The sequence below is a fragment of the Falco punctatus genome (genome assembly GCF_963210335.1).
Source record: "Falco punctatus genome assembly, chromosome: 3".
Lineage (NCBI taxonomy): Eukaryota > Metazoa > Chordata > Aves > Falconiformes > Falconidae > Falco > Falco punctatus.
The window spans coordinates 29005619-29029302 of NC_137582.1; the positions used below are offsets into that span (position 1 = coordinate 29005619).

A 23684-nucleotide genomic window follows, 5' to 3' on the forward strand; every position below is an offset into this window, starting at 1 on the left:
CACCTGAACAGGCTGCCCAGGGAGGTGGTGGAATCATCATCCCTGGAGGTGTTTAAAAAACATGTAGATGTGGTGCTTAGTGACATGGTTTAGTGGTGGACTTGATGATCTTAAGGGTCTTTTCCAACCTAAACGATTCTATGATTCTACATAAAGTACAAAAGGTTGTGCAGAGAACCTGTAACATCCCTAAACAATAAATCAGGAAAATATCCCTGTAATAACTGATATACAAGTCACAGTTTCTAAGTTTGAACCCACAGAGTACTGTATATCATCTTACATTTTATATAACCCAATACCCGAAAGAATGGTAACTTGAAAATAAATAACAATGAATTATGATCCTGCTGCAGATGCAACATAAATGAAAATTTGGCTTCAGCCTTTTTTTTTTTGTAGGAGAATGAGGAGGTTCTTACTTATATTTATTTCCAAATCTACAACTGCCTTGAAGAATTATGTTTATAAAATTCTAGCAGAAGTTGTGCTTTGCAGGCACACTATTCAAAATAAGAGAAGAAAAACTTTAAATGGGTTCCAGTGAAAATATTACTAATATACTAACCACTACTAATATCTATTCAAGAATTTGTAAGTGTATGTCGAGGAGAACAGAAAAACAAATGATAGAGATCTTTTCCCTCAAAATCTATATAAGTAGCAAAAAAGTGGCACAGAGCTGTTTCAGGTATATTTATCTACTTTGATAAGAAATAAATGTATTTTATTTATAACCAGTAACTCAGCCACATTCTCATTGAAGTCATTGCCCAAATCAACACAGGAACTGATTTTTACACACTACACCTGCTGCTTCAAGTTAAGGACAGTGATAAGTGAAAATGGACTGTTATCATAACCCCAGGAGAAGACTGGAGAAAGGTTTGGGAGATGGTATTTCAAATGCAGACTTCCCCTCTGCAACATTATTTTTTGCACAGAAAGGAAATTAATGAATTTAGATCCATTATTATTTGCTTCTTCAGAAGACACTGCTGAAGTTTGAGTGTGGGGAAAATTGCTAGTAATAACTAGCATATCATAAAATATTTTTGCTGTTTATTCGCAAGCAAACAACCTCTGCAAAATAAATTCAGGGGACTCTTACATGAATAGCTGGTTTTTACATTTGCTGTGATCCCTAGTGGGACCCTCCGACTGCCTACTGTCTTGCAAGAAAGAATTCCTTAACTCTGAGTAAATTGCTAGGAAGATCTGATCTCTTTTAACTTCAGAGTTTCACCCTACGTATCGTATGCTCCAGCTCTTCTAAAAAACACAGCTGTCTTGGAGACAAACATGACTTCTGACATAACTGGGGCCCATCCCACAAAGAACTTGAAGATCAAGATAAGGAGTGCAGACTGAATCCAATAATAACGTAGGAGCCAGGAGCAGAGCACAGTCTGTAGAGCACAGGAGTGATGTAGCTTCTCTTGCCTTTTAACGATATCTAACAGACCCTTAACTTTCATTAAAATGTGCAAAAGGAACTCACAAGGTCTGGCAACTTTTGCTCGAATTGCTTAAAGCCTCAAACATCATCAGTTTTGAACCTACCCCAACTCTGAAAGGGACTATATAGTTGGGGGTGTCTTATACCTAAGGAAGGTCAAAACTGAACGAAATCTGAGGAAAACACGGGGGATGGAGCAGAGTAGAAGAGCAAGCATCAGACCTCAGACTTATTACTGAAATATTAGCCAAACTAGCGAGACTTGCAGGAATCAGAGTGAAAGTTAAAAGGGAAAGGTTAGGTTCCCTGTAATGTAGAAGATCCGGGCTGGGAAAAAATTAAGGAAGGAAGGAGCTTTAAGTTAAGCCAAACAGTTGGAGGGACACCATCAACAGTTGATAAATCCAAATCCTTGGTGTGCTATAGCTGTTTTCATAACATAAAAAAAGTTGAAAAATTTTTAATTATACCCTAGAGTAGCTTCGTTAATATTGAAATTAATTCTAAATGTAAATAAAGCATACGTAACTATCTGCTACTACAAAAATAGCTTATTTTAGGCATTTATATTTAGTTGTGTTAAATAATTCAAATGGTCAATTACTGCATCTCTCACTATGCTAAATTAGCAAAAGAAAAATGGATAATTTTACTGATGTGAATGTAAAAGAAATACAATCCTTTTAAAACTATTTATTTTCATTTAACTGAACTGCCTTGCCATACTAAAAAAACATTTTGCAGAGGTTAAATAAAGTATTTCATGGCAACCGCTGCCTCTTAGTGCCTGTGTAACAAGAAACATGAGCCAGCCAAAGTTGTGCAAGTTGGTTTTCTTTCCCAGTAAGAGAATGTGGTATCTAAGACCTTGTCCTAACTCATTTTATCCCCAAGAGTAAGTCAAGTAAGTCAAGTATGAACTAATGCCTGGAGGGAAGTCCCTGACTCCAGAAGTATGGATTATTTCACATTTATCTTACAATCTGCTCTCAGAGTTCTTAAAATTCACTAACTTGGCAAGTTGGGAATTATCATGAGAAATGAAATAATTTCATAACTATGAAGTCATCTAGCATTCCATGAATATGACACTCAGAGGGTTTGTCCATGCTTGGGCATTATTCTGACCTTTGGATAACAAGCTGTTAGATAGTTTTGCATGGAAACAATTAGAAAAGTGCCACAGCATAACAGGGACAACCTGATCTCTTAACTGAGTCGTCATTTTAATTTCAAGGATTTTATTAATCATTGACAAAATGTACATGACAACATTTGTAATAATATTTAAACAAATCTATTTCATATGATCTAAAATGACGAAGGATTGTGCTGTTTACACTGTTCAGCTGAACTGCCATTCTGAAACACGCTAAATTTACAGTGATTTGTATTTAGCATTAACTAAATCAACAATAGATACCAAGATTCTCGGACCTTTATAAAGAAAACTTGCTTCTGTCTCAACAGTGTGTGGAAAGACTGTGCTTCCATATATTTTCGGTGAAATTACCTCAGTGCTATTTTTTAGTCTAAATTTCCCAGCAAGAGATGGCTGTTGAAAAATGTTAAAAGACCAGAAGTGTTCTTGAAATTATTTCAAGGGCTGGGACAAGGGAGGTATCGCCCCTCTACTAGAAAAGCCTGCTGGCCAGCAACGTGGTTGAGTCAAGAGGAGTCAGCTGTTAGCTTTGCCATCTCCTGGGACATGGGAATCCAACATGACACTCCTGACTGTTTATCAGTCCAGTTCTTCAGTGAATCTGAATCTGATCAGAGCGAAACAGAACGGGGAAACCCTTTGACATCACCAACTTTCAGATGAAGAATGAACATCTGAAAAATGAATCTGAAGTTCCTACTGTCACCACACCCACTCCCTAATGTGTGATTTTGTTTTTTTGCTGGACTTTTCCACCTTTCATCCTGCACTTCTATTTTTCATTTAATGAGAAACTTACATAGCGGCCATGAAAATGGAATGCTTTGCATTGCTTAAGTCAGTGACTAAAAGGACAAGCTAAAGATCAATGTTTTAATACTTAAGCTCTCCAGATGTCAGATGGCTAATGCCATATGTTGTGCTGGTGGTCTTTAGCAGCTTGGCTGCAACTAACAAAAGGTATCAGTAACAAGCTACAGTTTTAACTCTTCCATTTTTCGCTTTGCTTGAAATAATCCTCATTTTCAAAACTCTTTCCAGTTTGTACCGTTAACTGAATTACACCATTATTAGGAATACAGCATAATCAGAACTACACCATTAGTAGAACTATCTAGAATGATGGTCAAAAAGACATTCCCCCCAACAGAATAATTTTAAAAATAACCTGAAAACATTAAAGAAAAATATTAAGAGGAAAGTCTTACTTAGTTTTGGTTTTATATATAATTGCTTTAAACTTTTCCTTCTTTTTCCATGTATTTATGAAAAGGTTTAAATGATTTTTTGGGTGGTTGCTACAAAAGGCAGTGATAATTAGTTATGAAATGTAAGTCACATTTAGTTAGCTTTCTATAAGCTTGGTTGTTATTTCTCCCTCACAGAACTGGAGGAGTTACGTCAGTTGTAACCCAAATGCGACTACTGTCACCTGATGAATAGGGATCCTGTCTCACAATCTGAGACTTGCCCAACCGCACAGAGCACAATCACCCATTTGGATTGCTCGCCTGTGGGCTAGGGCATCACAGGTGTTTGGTTTCTATGAGAAAACATACATCTTTTCTGAAAACGCGACAAGGGATGTACAGTGCTCCAGTGACTCTAAAAGTCACCAAATTCTCTAATTATTACACCAGCGTACACATTTATAACAAGTCTGTGGCCATGGCGAGATGGTCCTTCATTAGCCTGCCTTCCTCTTAAGTTTTGACTTCAGTGTCAACTGCAACTGTTTACTCTGGCTGAATTTGCTCTGCACAGGCTACTGCATTCACGTACAACTCAGCAGTTTTGCATATCCACCAACTGACATATGAACTAAAACCACAGTAAATTTGCCATCCCTGCTTCCCAGTGAAACTTGAAACTTGCCAGCAGTGGAAGTGGGCACAGCTCCTGTTTAGAATCACCATCCAAATTTCACCCTCTTTCTCACATGCTAAGGCTGGCATTTTCCAGGGCTCTAGGGGAGTTACCCACTACACTTTTCCCAGGATCTGTAAAAATTTCAGTAACTCTTCAGCACTGCACTGCTGCACATCAAGCAGGGTGGCACAGGTCTCTAGTCTCCCACTCAGCAGGAGCTGGGTATATATTAAAAAGAAAATCAAAAAGCTTTGCTGTTTCATAAACACTTCTTTTTAAAGATATAAATTCTTGCCCTGCCTTGAATCAAGATGAAAAGTCTATTTTTCACCACCACTCAAGACAGCCAACAACATGGTTTCATTGAAATATTTCCTGTTGATAATTTTAAAACATTTTATTTCAGTTTCAGTGTTTATCCTTAAAAAAACACCCAAGAAACAGAAACTGCATTATTTAAACTACATAAGTGGGGTGTTTCTGACAATTTCAAATCTTTTCTAATGCAAGCACATGCTGAGTTGAGAGACTTGTCCAGTTTGACCCTGTTCTGCAAACAATTTCAGTGAACAGATGCTTCTGGTAAAAACAATTCATTAAAAAAAATTCCCCAAACCTCTAATGTACATCACAGAAAACAGACACCGATCACTTAGTTATAAAAACCTGGCAAGCGATCTTCTTTTGCTTTTTTTCAGAAGCTTCAGTTTCCACAACCGCTCAGTTTTACAAAAAGCGGTCGTGCACATCCAGTTCTACCCTCAAGTAACTTCTAAACACTTCTGGCTTTCCTCAGTCTTTGTTTACCTTCTTTCTCTGATGCAGCCTCAGTGTGTGACTCCTGAAGGAACTGGAGCATTAGAGATGGCTGAGACCATACAGAAAACCAACGAATCAACACATAAAACCACCAGTAAGCTTCAGCAACTGCTGTATTCGAAGGGTTGTTTCTGACATACCTGCGGGGACTTGTGAGAGCGCCAGCTGTACTGGTGACTGTGGAGACTAGCCAGCAAAATATTTTCATCCGTATCCACCTGGCCAAACCGCAGTGTCTCTTGTGTGTCATTACAGATCACAAAATGGCTGAAGACCAACTCCTCTGCCTCAGGGCATTGGTTCTGAAAGGAAAGGGATATGAAAACCAGTAAGCATCAGATTAATTGCAAGACATTTGGCAGCTGTCTGCCCAGTGGCGACTGTTACAACGCAGAATTGCTTCAAGATCTCTTGCCGTTAGCTTTTGGTCTCATCGTACTCCGCAAAAATTACTGTTTGGATTGACAAAATATATCCTAAGACTTAACATATTTTACTTTATGTTTATGTAATGCTAATCTTAGAGATTTAAAACTACAATAAAAACTAGATTTCCTAACATATAAAAGATTTCAATGAAATTAAATTCAGTGGGAAATGACATGTCGCGTAGGGCAGACGGGGCGCTACAAGCATGAAGAGGCTTCTCTATGGCTGACAACTGATCTCTCAGGCCAACAGGCTGCACTTCCTCCTCCCCAGCTGCTGCTTCTACTTTGAAATGTTGCTGTGGGTCAGCAGCAGAAGACTGTCTCTCTCTCCTGATACCACAATACTTAGAAAAATAACTAAAGAAAAAGCAGGAGACATGGGGAGAGTATTTTCACGGCTCCACAAGGCTAGTCTGAAAACACATCATGCAATTTGACAGTCTAATAGGAAAAATCAAAAACTATCATGGGTTTTAAAAGTATTTTAGATTTTACAATACTTTTTCTTCCTGCCTGCAGCATCCTTCCATCCCTCTTTTTCTGCTTTTCATCTGGCTACTTGTCACTCTGTTGATACAAGGAGACTATACGATAGTCATAAAAATTACCAGAGCTACAGTTCTTCCGGCCCTGAAGGCACGAACTATAATCCCCTGTACGGGAGAGGTCAAAGTGTGACTGACAATTTGATTTGGGGATCATCTCTTGTGTATTTCTGTCGTAGTTGCTGCTGGGCTGCACCTTCCACTTACAAGCAACTACCGAGTAACCATAACATCTACACCAAGAAAGCAATATTTGGATAGTCTTCATGCAATTTAATGGGTATAACAAAGAATTCATCTTCTTGTGCTTTCTGTTACCTCCTTCTGACCCATCTTTCCTAGCACATACTTTTGACAACGCTTTATTGTTTGTTGGTTCCCTTCTCTCCACAATATAGCCCAGCTGCTCTTTTCTCATCCTTTCTTCCCGTAACATTTTCTCTAACTTACAGGACCTCCACGGTCTTCAAGAGCTGACTCTGTTTCCCTTCCTTGCTCTCTCAGTGGACATTTAAACAGACATAATGAAGCTAGCACCTCCTCTGTCTATTATCATATGGGTCTCTAGTTCTTTGATAACAATGTGCCTGGAAGCCTACAGAAATTCAGAAATCAAACATGAGAGAGAGAAAAACGTTTCCTCATCGATCCCTATGGATCCTTAATTATCCACAAAAAACAGTTTGGTACATTGCTAGTAGCACATTGCTGGGTGATATACATGGAACAGATTTTCTGAAAAGTGAAGTGTGCAAGATATGTCCAATTTAGCGTCCTTTGAGATATGTTCACTACTATTATTAACTTCAGAAGAACTTAAGGTGCGTCTACAGGCAGGTTGGAATTCCTTTTGTGACAATGTCAGAATGGTTGGCATTTGTGCACAAAAATATTAACCCTAGGAGTATTTAAGCATGAGAACATTTAGATGAAAGCTTCTCTCCAAATCTCTTGAATTCTTCTGCATAAGATCAAGTATCTTCTGTGAAACAAGAGCCAGGTGAGTATAACTAAAACTGCACTTTTTCAAAGCAGTAAAACTCATTACAGAGCAATGTGTCTGTATTGCATTCAGTAGCAGATCTGGGTATGCTAAAGGCTGACATTTACAGTGCCACTTCAGAGCGCAGAGTTTATTTTGGCATTTTCTAGTGGTGGATCTATGACTTTTTACTGTAAAGCTGCCATACCCACACACCCATAAGTCTACCACAAATATATGTATTTTCCTGTTACAGCTTTGCAAAATGTTCTTTATAAAAGGGAGCATTTACTATCCACAGAGCTCAGCATGTTGTTATAGTCAAACCTAGATATAACCTCAGGGGAATTTAAGAAATTATTTTTTTTTATCCGATACATTTTTCTTGCTGGTTACACAGAGACTGGAAGAGCATCACCAGAAGATTATGAACTTCCTTCTTCTCACCTGAATAACTATAGTTTCAAGTAAGTTAGAACTTGAACTGTTGGTTCTTGCACCTTCTGAAGGGAGAAAAGAATCTAGCCATGTTTTTGCATGCATAAAACTTCTAAATTGTACAGGGGGAATGTTATCCCATCAGGGATTATTAATAGACTTGCACACATTTTGGTGCTGATGAATGATTGCCACTAATAGGCGATTTAAATGCCAGATTTGCTACTACAACTCACCGCTTTTAACAGCAACGCTTCTCAAAGTTAAGCAGAAGAGGTATTTAAAGCTCAATTTTATAACAGTTCCAAAGTATTAATCAAAGAGATGCCAAGATTTGCATAATAAGGTGTTGCTCCATGCTGCCAGGCTTAAGAGAGAGCTAGTGGTGCCTCAAGTCATGACAGTAACAGCTGACTAAAGGATTACCAAGGAAGCTTGTGGATATTTAGCTCAGTATGGCAACTACACACTGTACAGGCAGGGTTCGAGGCAACTCCTATTCTCCTTGTGGTAAATGCAGGAGATTTTTCCCAGACAGAGCACCACCCATGCTTCTTGGTTCCTGGGGAGCTACAGCAGCTCCTGCACTCATCACAGGGAACTGGATCCCGAATTTGCTACTGAAGTCTGACAGCAGAATCCTCTAGGGTAAGCAGAAAGGGACCAAAAAAACCAAAATCAATAAAACAACAACCCACCAGCAAAAGGATGGAGTGAGGAAATCTGGATCGATAAAAGAAAATGTAGAGAAACCAGACATAATAAAAACAAATAGAACTGGGCCATTTGTGAGGCAATAATGCTAAAGGGCTGAATGATGACTCCAGGAGCTGAAAACACCTAAGTGTGGATTAGCAAAAAAATTCCCTTTCTGAATTAAAACAGCAAATCAAAAGAATCAGTAGCAGATCAACAGCCTGATTAAGATAAAGATAGGGTCAGTTGCTGGGGGACAATTTCCTGCCGCTCTTTAGATTACTTTTCAGCTGTTCTTTTCTCTCACAGAGGAATGGAAAGCGTCTCTCCTTTACTGGAGTTTCAAGTATTTTGTGAATTCTATTGAGAGAGGGGAAAAACATCCCACATAATACTAGTCACCAGGCTTTCCTTATCTCAGGACTTTCTGCTCAAGTCTCAGCTCACAGCTATTTCAAAGCATTTCTGGGTCTGGGAACCTCACCCCCCACCCCGCCAGCATAGATGCCTAGGCCTCTCTGTATGCACAAAGTTATTCTCTGTGTGCTTCACAAGCTACTGAAGACCTGTGCGAGCCTTCTCTCTCTCTCTCTCACACACACATACACACCTCCCCTCTCTCTAGTATCTAGTAATGTTTTTTGGACAGAAAGTCTTCAGCAATTTCTTATCTCCCTCAAAGTTCCTCTAAGATAAAAGAACATTTTCCTTCTGATTGTTTAAGCTTCATTCTCATGGCAGTATCTTGACATTATCGGCTAGAAAATTAAATTGAAGCTACACGCAAATTTTCGGTACCCTTTTCCTTTGTTCTCTGTGCTTATGGTAGAAAGATGGGGAAACTACTGTGATCACAGATGTCATTTTGACTGATCCCAGCTCATTAAGAAAACTTATGCAACCGCCAACAGAAAGGTTAAGCACCATACGGACCTCGAGGAAAAGAAGTTCTAATGGTTCAACACAGGTTTAAACCAGGAGCTTTTATAAATGCTGAGGGGTTTAGGAAAACATTTGTATCGTGAGACCACAAAGGAATAGTTTTTTCCCAGGAATACTCACTTAGTACCATACCTGGGGAGCTGTTTTCTCAGCTGACCCTGTGTCTCTACACATCACAAAGCACTAATGCTATAAAACAATTTGTGAAGGTTTAAATGCACAAAGACATAGGAGAAAACACCCTGCCCCCACAGAGACATGCATTTGCTATCTCACTTGATACTCTGTACGATGTTGTTATTAAATAATAAAACTAAATTAATAACAATCTTGGAAGTTCACCACCCAGTTATTTGATTATTAAAACCATGACTGTAGCTTTGTATTTAGATGTGCATTAGCCTGATACTGCTTGTATTTAAACAGGGATTTCAGATTAGACAGTGAAATATGTCAAAAGGGGAAACTGTTTTTAAAAAGTGCTAATCCTCTCAGATTTTCAACATGTGACTTAGAAGTATAAAGCAAGTTGTATGCCTGGTGTTTTTTAAGCTTAATCTACTTTCAAAATGTTCATCATTACTTAAAAAAAATAATAAAAAAATCAGTCCATATCTAGGAAACAAAGACACTGACAGAGGCTTCTGTTAATCCTGAACTCTTGACCTAAAGGTGCAGGGCCAAATTGTTTCATGCTTCATCTGTCTGTCCACTGACTACAACATCACTTGTTTCAGATATTAATCCAGTAAAAAATATGTGGAGAATTCAAATAACCTTTCCTGCTTATTAAATTCACGCTTCTAGTTGGCAGCATTTATACTGTATTTTGTGCGAACAGCAAACATCAAACAGGGCTTATCACTGGGAAATTCATTCCCTCCCTGTGCAGTATGTGCCACCCCCCGAACCTGGAGGTAAAGCCACATACAAAACATCTTGGTAACAATTAATTTAATAAGCTGTTTTGAACCCACTTGTGTGTTAACTGTTCCCTAATTTCAAAGCGATGCAAGTTTTTAATCTCAAATACTCAGGGCTAGATACCCACCACATCAGAACATGGTGGCAAGTACCCTTGACATGAGAGGAAACGAGAAAATTACAGCAACAATTACAGAAGTATATCCTCCTGTGGCTCATGTTAACATTGCCAAATCCATGTATAAATCAGTACCAACTATTCATAGAATGTACCTGTCAGCAATATACTATGCGACATATGGCTCTACTTAATCAAATATACAATTCCACTTTTTCAGCTCAGAATATTCCTTCAAGGCACAGAGTAGTCAGTCAGTCATTCACACTGTGATGTGGTTTAAAACATTTAAATATTTATGCACCATATTTTATTTATATATATAGCTATGACTGAGCAATCTTTTTTTTTTTCCATCCTAAGAGGAAACTGACCTTTCTGAAGGCCATTTTGCAGTAGTTGCCACACATGTCTTAGATGAGGGACTAGTACCAAGTAAGAAATATTTTGGGTTTAAACGCCTACCAAGGACTCTCTTATACTTTCTATGTTTGTTTTTTATTAAAAGCATTGTTCAAAATATGACAAAAACCAGCAATTGGAGCTACAAAGATTTTTGTTCACATTGATATTTGAGCCAGCTGTAAAGATTTAAATCACACTAGATCTTGTTTTATGAATGTCCTTTTGCAACAAGAAAACCGTGGAATGCCCTTAAAAAAGAATTTTTTGATATAAAACAGATGTTTCATCCTTTTTTGGGGGCTTTGTTATTGTAGTGCCATGATAGGTAATTAATTCCCAGGCTCCACATAGGTCTTCAGGCAGATGAAGAGAATGATTTGATTTCAAGGCTATAGTGGAGTAAGGGAATTACAGGCCTTCGAGGGGTCATTGCAGAAGCAAGGTTCCTTATGCCAGGACTGGCTTCGGCCATTAATGCTGCTTGCACAGAATGTAATGTGAAACTAGTGTTGAGCTTCACTAAGGATAGAAGTAGTAGCTGGAAACAATATGCTCTACCGCTCAGACTGAGCTGTGCTTACATATCACGCGTCACTCACCTTTTCATAAATTAATGGAATATTATGCATTTCAAGACCAAGACTCTGATTATTCTGATATAAATCCATGTAGTTTCACTGAAACTCAACCAGTTCTGGCTACATTTGCCTTTATATATAGCATTCATTGTCTCCTAATTTTCATTGCTATCATGGAATTAACATTTATTAGTAAAAAACACTTTTAGTGCAAATTAAAGCTTTTACATCTTGCAATATTTTTAATGAATGCAGTTGGTATTCTAATTTGCTATTAATCACAAGAGCTAGATTTTTTTCTAATTATTGTATTTGCATACCTGCTGCCAAGCTTGAATTGCTTTATTTAGAGAATGAAGTGCATATTGGCCAAAGTTGATGAAAATGGGGTCCACCATTATCGTGCAGTCCAATAGTCTTCCCACTGTGCTGCTTGAAAGAGCAGTCTGCCCCCAGATTTTGAAAGGTTTCACAACACTCTGCATAGTCACGTTTCGGCACTCCAAAAGTTTACAGTCAGCTTGAGCTGAAAACTGTATCTCCTGGAACATCGACTCATCGCTCCACTGACGAAGATATATATGAGGCTCATCCAAGGAAATTATCATGTATTCTAGTTCAGATGGCATGTTCTTATCAGATAAAAATGGCTGCAGAAACTTTGGTGGAGCTGAAAAGTAAAAGAACAAATGACTAGAACATCACCATTGCCACATTCTGTATGTTTTTGTAAATTATATTTTAACTGCTTGTATATATGATGAAAACAAGTAAAATTCATAAAAGAGTTGACATTTCTGAAATCTGAAATTAATCCTGTTCACACTGTTTATTAGATGTAAAATAGAACTGTAATTAATAGCAGCTGCAAACAAAAAGTATCTGCAAACTCAAATCCTTTCATGGCAAATAGACCAGCCAACAAACCGCTTTATGTATACATTCCACAGTACTTCAGGTTGCCACCTATTCAGAGCAGAAACCATATTACTGTGAGAATTTTTGCTATAGTAGATGTAGATGATACTCCACACATAGCATAATATGAATACAAAAAAAATTTAGCAATATAGTATTTGCTGACATGTGACTGTACAGGGTAACAGGCTCCACCATGAAAATTGTCTTTGCTGCAATTACAGAGTTCAAGACCACAAACCCACTGAGATGCAACATATTACCCCATAATACTAGGAATTAAACAAAACAGTTTCCTGAGACTAAAGCATGAGAAATATATAATAAAAAAGATTTTATCGTGTTCACTGAAGTCCTGCAAAGTGCTGAGCGCTGTAGCAGCAGACACTGCGAGGCACGTACACCACTTGTGTAACATTAAGCATGTGAGTCTTTCCATTGATGTTATTATTTATGTTGCTGGAACTCCTCACATGCTTAAAATTAGCATATGCTCAAGTGCTCTACAGATTTGGAACCAAAACACTCATCACTTTCCAGGATCAAGCCCTATTATTCTACAAAAGCATAATGGATACAATAAGTTTTATGCTCCCTTCACATATAACACAGCACAACGGAGCCCCAAAACTTAAGGCCTTTAGGTGCTATAACAAGAACAACAACAGCATCAGCATAAACTCAGTTGCTGTTGAAAAATGAAACAGCTGGGTTTGATTTTAATCTGATTTTTGCTTTTTCCAGTACGTGTAATTTTAAAGATCAAGCATCTGGAATTGGAGTGTAATAGTGAGGAAGATTATGTACTGATAGAGGTAGCCAATAGACAAGAAATTATTTGCTAGATGTTGAGTGTCAGTCCTGGTATGATTTGATAATGAATATATTGTAATACTTGCAGAAACACAAAAACTACTCATGAAGAAAGCTGTCCCTGTCAAAATTATCTAAGATATTTGCTCATCTTCCATGAAAAGCATTCCTGGCATTTGAAAATCAGACAATAATCTAAAGATCTCTTGGAATGTATTTGCCATTAATGCAATGACAGAGAGCACTGAACAAAACCAGATGTAGCTCCAAAAGTCATCATAATTGAAATAACAGTAAAACCTGCAGTTCTCAGAGCTCTTCCAAGGAATTCTTACTAAAAGAGTTGCAAAATCATCAAATATTTTAATAGTACTGTTAATATGCTGGAAAATTTAAAAGATCAAATTCATTCACTAGGATGGCTCAAAACTGAAATGGCACCTGCTGTCACTAATCAGACTACGAAAAACGGACGGCTTCTACAGTTACCCACTACGGAGGGAGGAAGGGGGCTGATCAGTCAGTCCCGCTGCCTACCGTATGTACTTGCTCAACGCACAGAAGTCATCAGTTTTACCTTTCAGTCTGTATCACTGCTAGCTGTTGGATAATTTATTTCAAGAATGCCTGTTTAAATGAGGAAATGGGGACTACCGACAGCAAAACAGCAAATAAGCAGCATGTATGAATTATATGGTTTTATTCTTCTACATAAAGGAGTACGTACCTGTGCCTAGCTGATCAAGATGATGGCAGAGGTGGACTTCCAAACAGGTAAATTGGATCGACACACTCAGTGATGGCACAAACCACGGAGTAAAACAGGAGTCAACCCTGGTACAGGCTGCTAGCGCGGTGGGGGTTACAAGCTGATCACATGCACTTTGTGAGCCAGATTCACTTTCTGAGCTGCAGAAGGTAGATAACAAAGCGGTAGTTCAGCACTCCCTGGATTTTATTGCTTACAGTAGGACTTGACCATGTGCCGTGTTGGTTTTCTAACATGGCCAATGTCATTGTTTTCTTTTAACTGCTGATGTTAGTGTATGTATTTTTTTCCAAGCAGAGCACAGCAGATGAGACTGCAATCCAACAATACTTCTATCACACTGCACTTTCAATTTATAAACTGAAACACTTAAATCACAGAAGTGAAGCATATATACAGAAAATAAAACCAAAATATATCAGGTATCTTTAATTGCTGAAATAGCTAAACAGAGTACATTACCACTATTAAAGCTGTAAGGATGAGCTTTAAACAAGTTAATCTGGTCAAGAGAATTTTTTTTTCCATTTTATTTTAAGGAAATCAGTGCACAGCCATTAAACTACTTCCATGCATAAACCCTGTCCCTGTAAACTTTCCTTTGCCCTTCTCACTCTACAGTCATCACTTAAAAAGAATCTCCAAGTGTTACAAGCTCAGCCTGGAGCCTTTTACTAGCACCTATTACAACATACTAATTCTACATTTAAAATGCCACCCCATTGATGTCTTTTTTGTAGCTGTGCTCCTGACGCCATGAATTTCCAAGCATTATCTTTTGGTCCCTTGAGAGAAACTAACACTACATCACAATTCTATAGGTTGCTAAGACACCACTGAAGTACAAATAAACTATCTAAATTAAGCCAAATCTACGCTTAATGTTCCTTATTCTCACTTTCTTTGCCGTTTGACACTGAAGAGCTTTTGTTTAAAAGCATAGATATGGTTCAAGAAAACAAAGTCCATGTCCTCAGTCAAATACTGCTTGTATTTTTTAAATAAAATTTAACAAAAGATTAAGTAAGGCTAACTTACTATCTCTGTCAGAAAGTAATTAGCTTTCATAAAGCACCATGAATGGATTTTCATTGACTTTTGAAGATATTTTAAATTCAAATATTGGTTTTCAAAGCAATATGTCTTAGGCTTTTAGGACCAAATTTTTAATAATTCCATGAGTGTTACTGCAAAATTATGCAGAAATATAGTGGGTACTCAAAACGTTCACAGCTGCCAATGTGTAGAATTCCATGGACAGGTAAATCCAATCAGTATTTTTTTGTGTTATAGTAACTAGCCAGTATGGTATATTATAGCTTAAATCCAACTTTAGATTTGTAGACATCAATTAAAATACTTGTGTAGCAGTAAAACCCAACTGTATTACCTAATTATCAAAGAATCAAGACAGGATATTAAGAATGAATTAAGCCGGTGAAGGATGAAAGATAGATCACTTAATCAGATTTTTAGCTGCTTTCCTGTGCTTTACCTTTCAAATTGCCTGTTTAATTTCAAAAATGGTGTTGTAGGCCATCTTTGGAAATAAAATTATTCTTTGTGTTCACACACTAAAATATCTATGGGACTATGGGATGCTTTTCTTTGCTCTGCCATGGATATTCCTTAGACTGTTGGAACAAAGCACGGAAGCAAATCAAAAAGCCACCAACATTCATATGCTGATTTAGACCATTAAATACTTTTGAACCCGTGAAACTGATTAGTTCTCTCAGAATAACTGTCAATATTTTAAGAATTGTTGCTCATTGCATTATGATTAGAAACTGAAGTTCAGGGACATATGGAATGAAAATAGGAAAAGGGTAGAGGGGTGCAAAGAAATGTTAACCAAACTATGAGGAACTTTAAAAAAATAATTACATTTTGATATTCTGAATTAAGACTTAATTTGCACAACAGTTATAACACTCACTGCAGTACAAACGAAGGACATTTACTTCTGAAATTAGAGGTTTATTCTGAAATTCCAGTTTTCATTTCCTTGGAAACCTATTCCTTTTTATTTCCTTAGATATGTTTTTTAGAGATGGATATTTTCACAAAATAAAAAAAAACCCAAACCCTCCAAATTCTTATTTAGTCAAATTTTATATACCTGCTTCTTATTGATTGTGCATTTTACTGTGATGGGACCTTTGTCTTTTCTCACTCATAACTGCTTAAGAGGTTGGGAACAAAAAGATTCAAAACTGCGTTTTGTTTTCTCATGGACAGTTAGCTTGGAAACCAAAAGGGTCCACCACTGGAGTGATTCCCTAAGAAAATCCAGAGTCTGACCACATGCTTAAAGAACCTAACCAGAGAGAAATGGAAAATGAGGGTGGGAGAATGCTGCTCCCTGGGACAGAACTGGCCTTGCATCCTCTCCCATGCTAGGGAGGGACAAGCACTGGCAGTGAAGGACTGAGAGAGGCAGGACAATGTGGGCTAAACCATGTTTTAGAAGGCAAAGTCACTCTACAGAGAGATCACCTTCTAGAAATCACCTGAAAAGAAATGCAACAAGGATTCTTTCATCACTGCTTTCCTACCTGCCCAGACTTCATTCAAGTGTTACGGTTTTATCTGTGAAGGGGTCCATAACCCAGTTACGGTACAAAATATACTAAAAGCAGCATCCAAATTACTATAGTATTGCCTTAAAAAAGAACTGTAATAAGAGATCATTATATTGAATGAATACTAGTCCTTAAAATCACTACCACGGCCCTCCAATTTTAAATTAAATCCCACTTAAACTTTTTGCTGAGGTAGACTTCTGTCAGACCTTTAGCACTGCTACTTTCTCTGTTTACCTTGCATAAAGCACAGAAATCAAGATGCTGGGTGCGTAAGTAAATAAAGCAGTGTTAGCTGAAAACCCAGGAAACTTTCAATTACGCCTTGGTGAACAATAGTAGGAGCATTAATATGAGAGGTAGATCTGATTGTGAAATCAAAATTTGGACATCAAATAAATACAATATCAAAAAAATCCCACATTCTCTTGGCTGCTTTGGAGCTACAAAACACAGTGTGGACTGTCCACAATTTTTCAGCTGGGGAGAAAAGGAATAACCAGCTTCTACTGCTTTGTGTTTGGCACAACATGCTGAGGGATGGGTGTAACAAAACCAAGGGAAATTCTAAATAAAGCTGACCTGTATTTAATAACAGATTTTTCTTTTTAAATCCTGTGAAATATCAGGATTTTTAAAATGGAAAATACCTACATTCAAAGTCATCATGCAAAGCAGTTCAAGTTAAATATATGCCAACTGGGAACAATGACTTAACAGTGATCTGCATTATTCTTGTTATTTTAAGAGTGGAATATTTAAACCAAAACTGCCATTTGTGATGAAACCACAACATGGGGAAATATCCACTGGGAAGAAGAAAGAGACCACTTAACTCATTTAATTTATGACTCAAATGCTGGTCTGAACCCAAATTGTTAGAGGTCAAAATCCAGTACATCATTTACTTTGAATAAAAGCTAAAACAATTAGCAAGAAACATGATCACAATTCCTCACATTAATTTTTTAAAAGTAGCAATTTAATGCTTATTTAAAAGTTTTTCTACTTGTTTCATGGTTTGTATCTTAAGGCATTTTCAATTACTATTTCACATTAGTATGTCAGTAATTATAAAAATACTGTTTACATTACACAGGAGATACACAAATATATAAAACATCTTGTAATGTAACTCATTTAAACGAAGAATGATAACCCCTCCCCCAAGCAAACCAGGGAGGGGCTTCAGTGTCTCACCAACCGAACAGAGCTATAAATAAAAGTAACTTTGATTATAATTTGCAAGTCCTGCAACATGAAAATGCAATCTATAAAAACAATCTCCTTTTAATCCCTATTTTAAGGTCTTCCATAAACAGTCATGGATGTCATATATGATTCCTTCCATAGACATTACAGTAAATCCCCAAGGGGATGCTAAATTATTTCACTTAGGACTTAAGACTTATTTATTCATTGAATAAACATTCATAAATGTTCATTCAAACTGTAGACATTCATTGAATAATGGTCTACAAAATAAACAACACACACATATATACTATGTCCCTATTCAGATAGCTCCTTCATTTTTATACATCTAATTATTTCCCGATCAATCTCAGAAAGAGCTTGCATACCACAGGATCTGGATCATGACATCTTTCCATATTCATTATTGATGTACTTCAGCCTGCCAGCTACTGCTCAACGTATCAGCTGGATCCACATCTTCTCACAAACCTTGCTGCTTTCCTGTCACATGAGCCACATAAGTTTCATACTTTATAACTGATGTTAGGAATCAGTAATAAGGTACTTAAACCACAAAGGATCAGCTCTCTGGTATTAATAATTAGCATATCATAGAGGTTACCACAAAAAAAGCCCTGCAGAATTTGAAGGAAAAAATATTATCATTGAGCAGCAGCTGCATGCATATGGCAGCTGTTAAAAGTCTGACCCAAAATACAGGATCAAACTAAGAAAATAAACTTTGACAAGACAGCATTTTTATACTTTACAATTAATCATGAATTAAATTTGCTAATCAGTCATACACTTACAGCATGTAACTAATATCAAATCATTATGAGTCTCCAGGAAAACTGAGATTCAACTTCCACACAGTTTTTGCTTCTCTCTCTCACTCACAGATACTTCAGCCTTGAAGTTCCTTGGTCTACTCGGTACTAGCTTTAAGCACAGCTCCTTGTGGCTCTTCTCACAAGTCTGTAAGATCTCACGTTAAACACTTGCTTTAGGAACAAGCCTAACACTGAAATTTACCATGACATGGCGCAGTTTCTCTCTATCAAAACCAAAAAAAGCTTGGCATTTTTTCATCTAGTAGAATCCAGAATACATTTTAGGGTGCTTGGTAACAAGAAAATATCCATGCCGGTAGCAATATGTTTGTTTGATGAAGTCACATTTTCAGCAAAGTTACTACCAGCACGGACTTCCTAAATTCTACTAGGGGTCTGGAAGGGTTGGCCTTCTCTGCAGGTCCGCAGTACCTGTCACCACCTGCTAAACAAGGCTTCCCTTTAACAGAATGTGATCCTTTGGGGCTTAACCGTTACTTTAAACTTGTTCTGTAGCTGTAACTATATGTATTTCAGTGCTTCCAAACTGTCTCAAAACCTCCAAGCCAGTGACGTGTGACTGGTATGATTTGCTCTATTTCCAACAAAGACAGTGTGCCCAAGCACCATCGGTCAAGGCCTCATCTCTGAGGAACAGCTGCTCCTTTTCAGACCCGTTAGTTTTCTCTGAGGAGGATCACTCCAGGTTGGTCAGGACTACTTCTTCCACACCAGTCCTTCCTGCAGTTTTCCTTAAGAAAGCCTGCAGTGCAGCCTTGCTTGAATATAGAGATCAGTTTGAATTTCTATCTGGAACTGCTGCTGAGACAGGGAATATAACCTTTCCTTTCTCTGGTTGAAATAGAGGTTTCCTCATGTACCCCTCTCAGGTTTCAGGATTCTGGATGGAGTTTGCCCTTACCTGCATGAATCGTCAAATTCCCAGTCTACTGTTAGTTCATGTAGGTGTAAACTGCACCTCTTGACATTATTATAAATTCCTCAGGCCACCAGAAGTGTCAGGACTAGTGACTGCAGTCTCTGTACACGAGCCTAAGGAGCTGTCAGTTAAAGACACTTTCCCTTGACTTCCCTCTTTCTCTTGTTTTTTTACCTCCAAATGCTTCAGTAGTGTGGTGCATGGTTTTTGCCGCCTTCTTTCCTCTCCTGCCATCCCTATTCTATTCAGTGAACTGCTAAGGCTTCAGTTTAATTCCTGTTCTTTCAGTTGTAGTTTCTGCTTTAGCTTTTCATATACACACACAAACTGGAAGACGTAGGGCTTCTAATATCATTGCTGCGGCCAGAGCAATTGCCTGCCTTAGGGTCTTCTGGTACCTCAAGGCCATTAGGGTATTTCTACCCCTTTATAACTTGACACCCTGATACTACTGAAGACGGTCACCATTGTGGAGCAGGCCTGCAGCCTCCCAGCTGAAAATCATTAGGTCAGACCTTCTAGGCAGGTTAATTAATGTGCTGTAAATATTTCTGATGTTAATCACAGTCCAAACTGGTTTTATACTGTATTTTTTTTACTTATCTGTATTTCTTTTTAACCCTAGCCTCCTTCTGAAGGATTACAACTCATTAGCTTATCAGAGCTCCCTGAATGAAAAATACTGCATATAGTGATGAACCCTATTTGAGCAGAGAACAATAAACATGATTACAGTGCCAAATGCCTGATGAAAAAAAAAAAATCTACTAAATTTCACTACTTCATTTTCAGTTCCCACCGAGTTCACATTTCTGTGGTGTTAAGCTGACCAGGAAGGCAATTTTGCCAAGGTCCCACAATCAGAGGAATTAACCTTGTCTAAAACACTTAACTTCTCAATGATGAAAATGCATTCTTTCACAATTAACATCAAGAAATCATTTCCAACCTGATACTATTAATGGAAACCAGATGTTCAATTTTGTTCATTGATTTTGTTAGACATGTTCATATTTCCTGATTTCTCTGAATTCTATAGCTGCATGTAACATACATGTGGATGCTACACACTCATTCAAGCATGTGTTCATACACAGGCAGCAACAATCAGCAAATATCAATGATCCAAAAGGGTCATGTGGGGTTTTCTGCTCCAGCTACAAAATGTTAAGAAAGTCTTTGAAAGCAATTCCACTGCTGTTTGTGAAGAGAACTTGTACTTGTTTCTTCTTACTCTACTTTATTAATTAAAACTGAATGAATGCAAATAGGCAGAATATCTGTCATTGTACATTGATTCCAGTTGAAAACACGAAGAAAAATGGATCCCCAGCATTTGAAAAAACTCATTAAATTTTTTCACTGTTAGCATAGTAAGCAAGCTGTATGAATAATAATTATGTAACCCTCTTGAAGTACTCCAGTTCTGTTTAATCCATTCAAAATAGACACTTCGCTTATTTTAGTCATTGACTTGCGCTGAGGACAGAACGAAGGTGATGTATGGGGAGTGCATGGAAGCAGAATGTTTACTACTATGTTATACAATGGATTACACCCCAGCCTTCTTTTGATAATTAGCTAATTTTACTGCCCTGTGGAGCTAAGAGGTTTCAGGATATGGCCTCTTTGTCCACAATTTTCAGTAAACCTTGTATTCAGAAAATGGATGAATATGACGCTGCCAGGCTGCTTGTAAAAGAAAGCTCTTTTTGTGCACACTCCATCACCTCGCATGAAGATGAACTACAGTCAATCTCATTTAAGACCAGCTACTCTTACTGCATATGAAAACAGTATCTTTTTTCCTAAGTATCTGGAAAAAGATTTCTCAAGAGTGTAGCGTTACATTTCTGTTTCCCTCCTCCTTTAAAATTACCTTTGGTCATCAGCCACATTCTGACTGCTGTTCAGGACAATCCTCCACAGATCGGAGGCTATGAGCTCTTTCTGATCATTTACAAGGTTGATACTGGGCAGCTGTAGTTCACAGACTTTGCTTTCTGATAGACTGAATTCCCGGAATGCAACAAATGATTTCTGAAGCTCATCCCAGTACTCCAAGCTGCAAGGAATCTGTGATAAAAGGGAGATGGCATAATTACTTTATGCTTGATTGCAAATATCATGGGATTTACTGTACACACTAAAAGTGCAAAACTAAAGTAAGCTGTCATATAGAAAATCAGAATTGTAATCCTTACTCAGATTCTGTGCTGTCTTGACTTAAAATATTTTTAGAATGTCATTGCAGTATAACACTTCAAACCTTCTCTTACTAGGTACAGAAATAGCTACTTGTTCCATAGTACACAAGAATAACAAAGACTACTCAAGTAATCATTATTTGTACTATGCAGCCAAAAAGTCCATCAGATGTCATCACATCATGGTAGCAAGGACATTCTAATCATCATTAATTTTTTTTTTTTTGCTTGAACCAGCTCTTTTAATTTTATTGCATAACAAAATATAAATGTATTATTTACCCATTTATTTTCATATTAAAATGATCAAAGATGCAGAGTAAAAATTATGATAGACAACACAATACCTTGTGGTGAGCCAACACATGAATAAAAATCCTGGAAGAAATCATGAAGTACTTGTAATCACATGATCTTTTCTTTCATGGAATATGCTATTATAGACAACTCTGTGATTTTGGGAAACCAAACCCAATAAATACATAGCAGCTTCTGTTTAATCACATCCCTAATTTTAAGTCTGTAAATAACTCACTTGGATTACTCCTGGATGCATCACTGATCTGGAGAGAATGTTATTAAGAGGCATTTCTTAAGACAATAGAAAACAAATTTTAATAAAAGCATAGATTTAAAGGGTTGTGTCTTAGGCCTCCTTTTTTGGGGTTGGGGATAATAGCATGATAGTGAATGAGAATATGAATTTAAAACAAATGCAAACTCAGTAAGATATGAAGATTTTAGAATTAAGATACAGAAATCCACAGTTACGGCACTTGTACATGTCAAGAAATACTAGAAATCAAGCTGACAAAAAGCAACTAGTACAAAACGCACGTGTATGTGCTATTACCTTTTTTATGCGTGTCTGCGTATAGACATACATACATAAATTACCAAGAAAAGGTAAGAATGTGGTAGATCTGCAAGTAAATCTAGGCACAGCTAAAAAAACCTCTGTAAGTATTCTTCCTTGTTGCTCAGTAAGGACTATAATGCACATGGAGGCGACAGCAGGCGGATTAATTAACAGGAATGAAGGTTAAGAAGGAAAATTCAGGGAGCTCAGTGGTTCAACCTGAGGAGGGCAAGGGAACATATATATTCATTAAAGAATTCTGGAGGAATTACCATGTGGAACCACAGAGCCTGAAATATGGACTTTTACTACATCTGTCAAGTCACAATGATACCTGAAGACTGAAAAAAGAAACCACAGTCACCAACTTTTTTTTTAGGTCAGGATGGAGGGAAAAAGAAAAAAGTATCTGATAACTACCAGCAAAACTCTGATGCTAGTAATGTATATAATATAGAGTAGCATAGCAATATCAATCAGGAGTGCTGATTTAATTTCAAAGATTAGAGTCTGAGAAAAGGGATTGATTTAATATAGAAAAGCACAAGTCATATGTAAAGACAGCAACGCATTTGTTTAAAAGCTGCATATTCAATTGGAAAGGGTGAAGATATGTAAATGTCAGCTGGAAAATTCCGAGGCAGTATGATGATGCCTGGAAAAAGCAAATGTCATCCTGAGAGACATCAGGTGAGATACTTCCAAAAAGGAGGGGCAAATATTAATCGACTTGTATAAGACACCAGTGGGGCCTCATCTGGAACGTAGCACACAAGTCCACTTCTACAGTTAAAACTGTATTAACTCATGGTAGGATCTGTGCAGAGCTGAGGACCAAAGGAAGGAAAACAAAAGGAACGCGACTGCTCTACCCAAACACCTCAGGAGACAAACAGTTAATAGAGGAAAAGGTCTACCCGAACTATGGGTCAAAACTAAGTTGCTCTATGAATAAAGTGTAAGGCTAGAAACCTGAACAGAAAAAGGGAGGTTGAAGGACAGCCATGGTGCTCAAGACAGCTGCTTTTAAAACCTTGATTTGTTAATAAGATGGAGACAGTAACAAGTATTGCCCCAGTGGGAGCAGGCTGGGCTCGATGAAAGATGTTTTCTTTTCTGTGTTGTTAACTCTACAATGGTGCTGTGTACAACAACAGCAGTATGAAATATTACATTACGGTGTTTGTAGCCATAT

General features: G+C 37.6%; 1 protein-coding gene across 7 annotated transcripts in view; it reads right to left on the reverse strand.

Moving 5' to 3' along the window:
- The window catches only part of VPS13B (vacuolar protein sorting 13 homolog B), a 477951-nt gene that overhangs the window by 42684 nt on the left and 411583 nt on the right, over positions 1-23684 (reverse strand). For all 7 annotated transcript variants that reach the window (XM_080380100.1, XM_080380101.1, XM_080380096.1 and 4 more), the window contains 4 exons: positions 21303-21499; positions 13827-14008; positions 11689-12038; positions 5450-5611 (listed from right to left, as the gene is read on the reverse strand). In XM_080380100.1, the coding sequence (XP_080236226.1) occupies positions 5450-5611; positions 11689-12038; positions 13827-14008; positions 21303-21499 (891 nt within the window). The remainder of the gene's footprint in view (positions 1-5449; positions 5612-11688; positions 12039-13826; positions 14009-21302; positions 21500-23684) is intronic.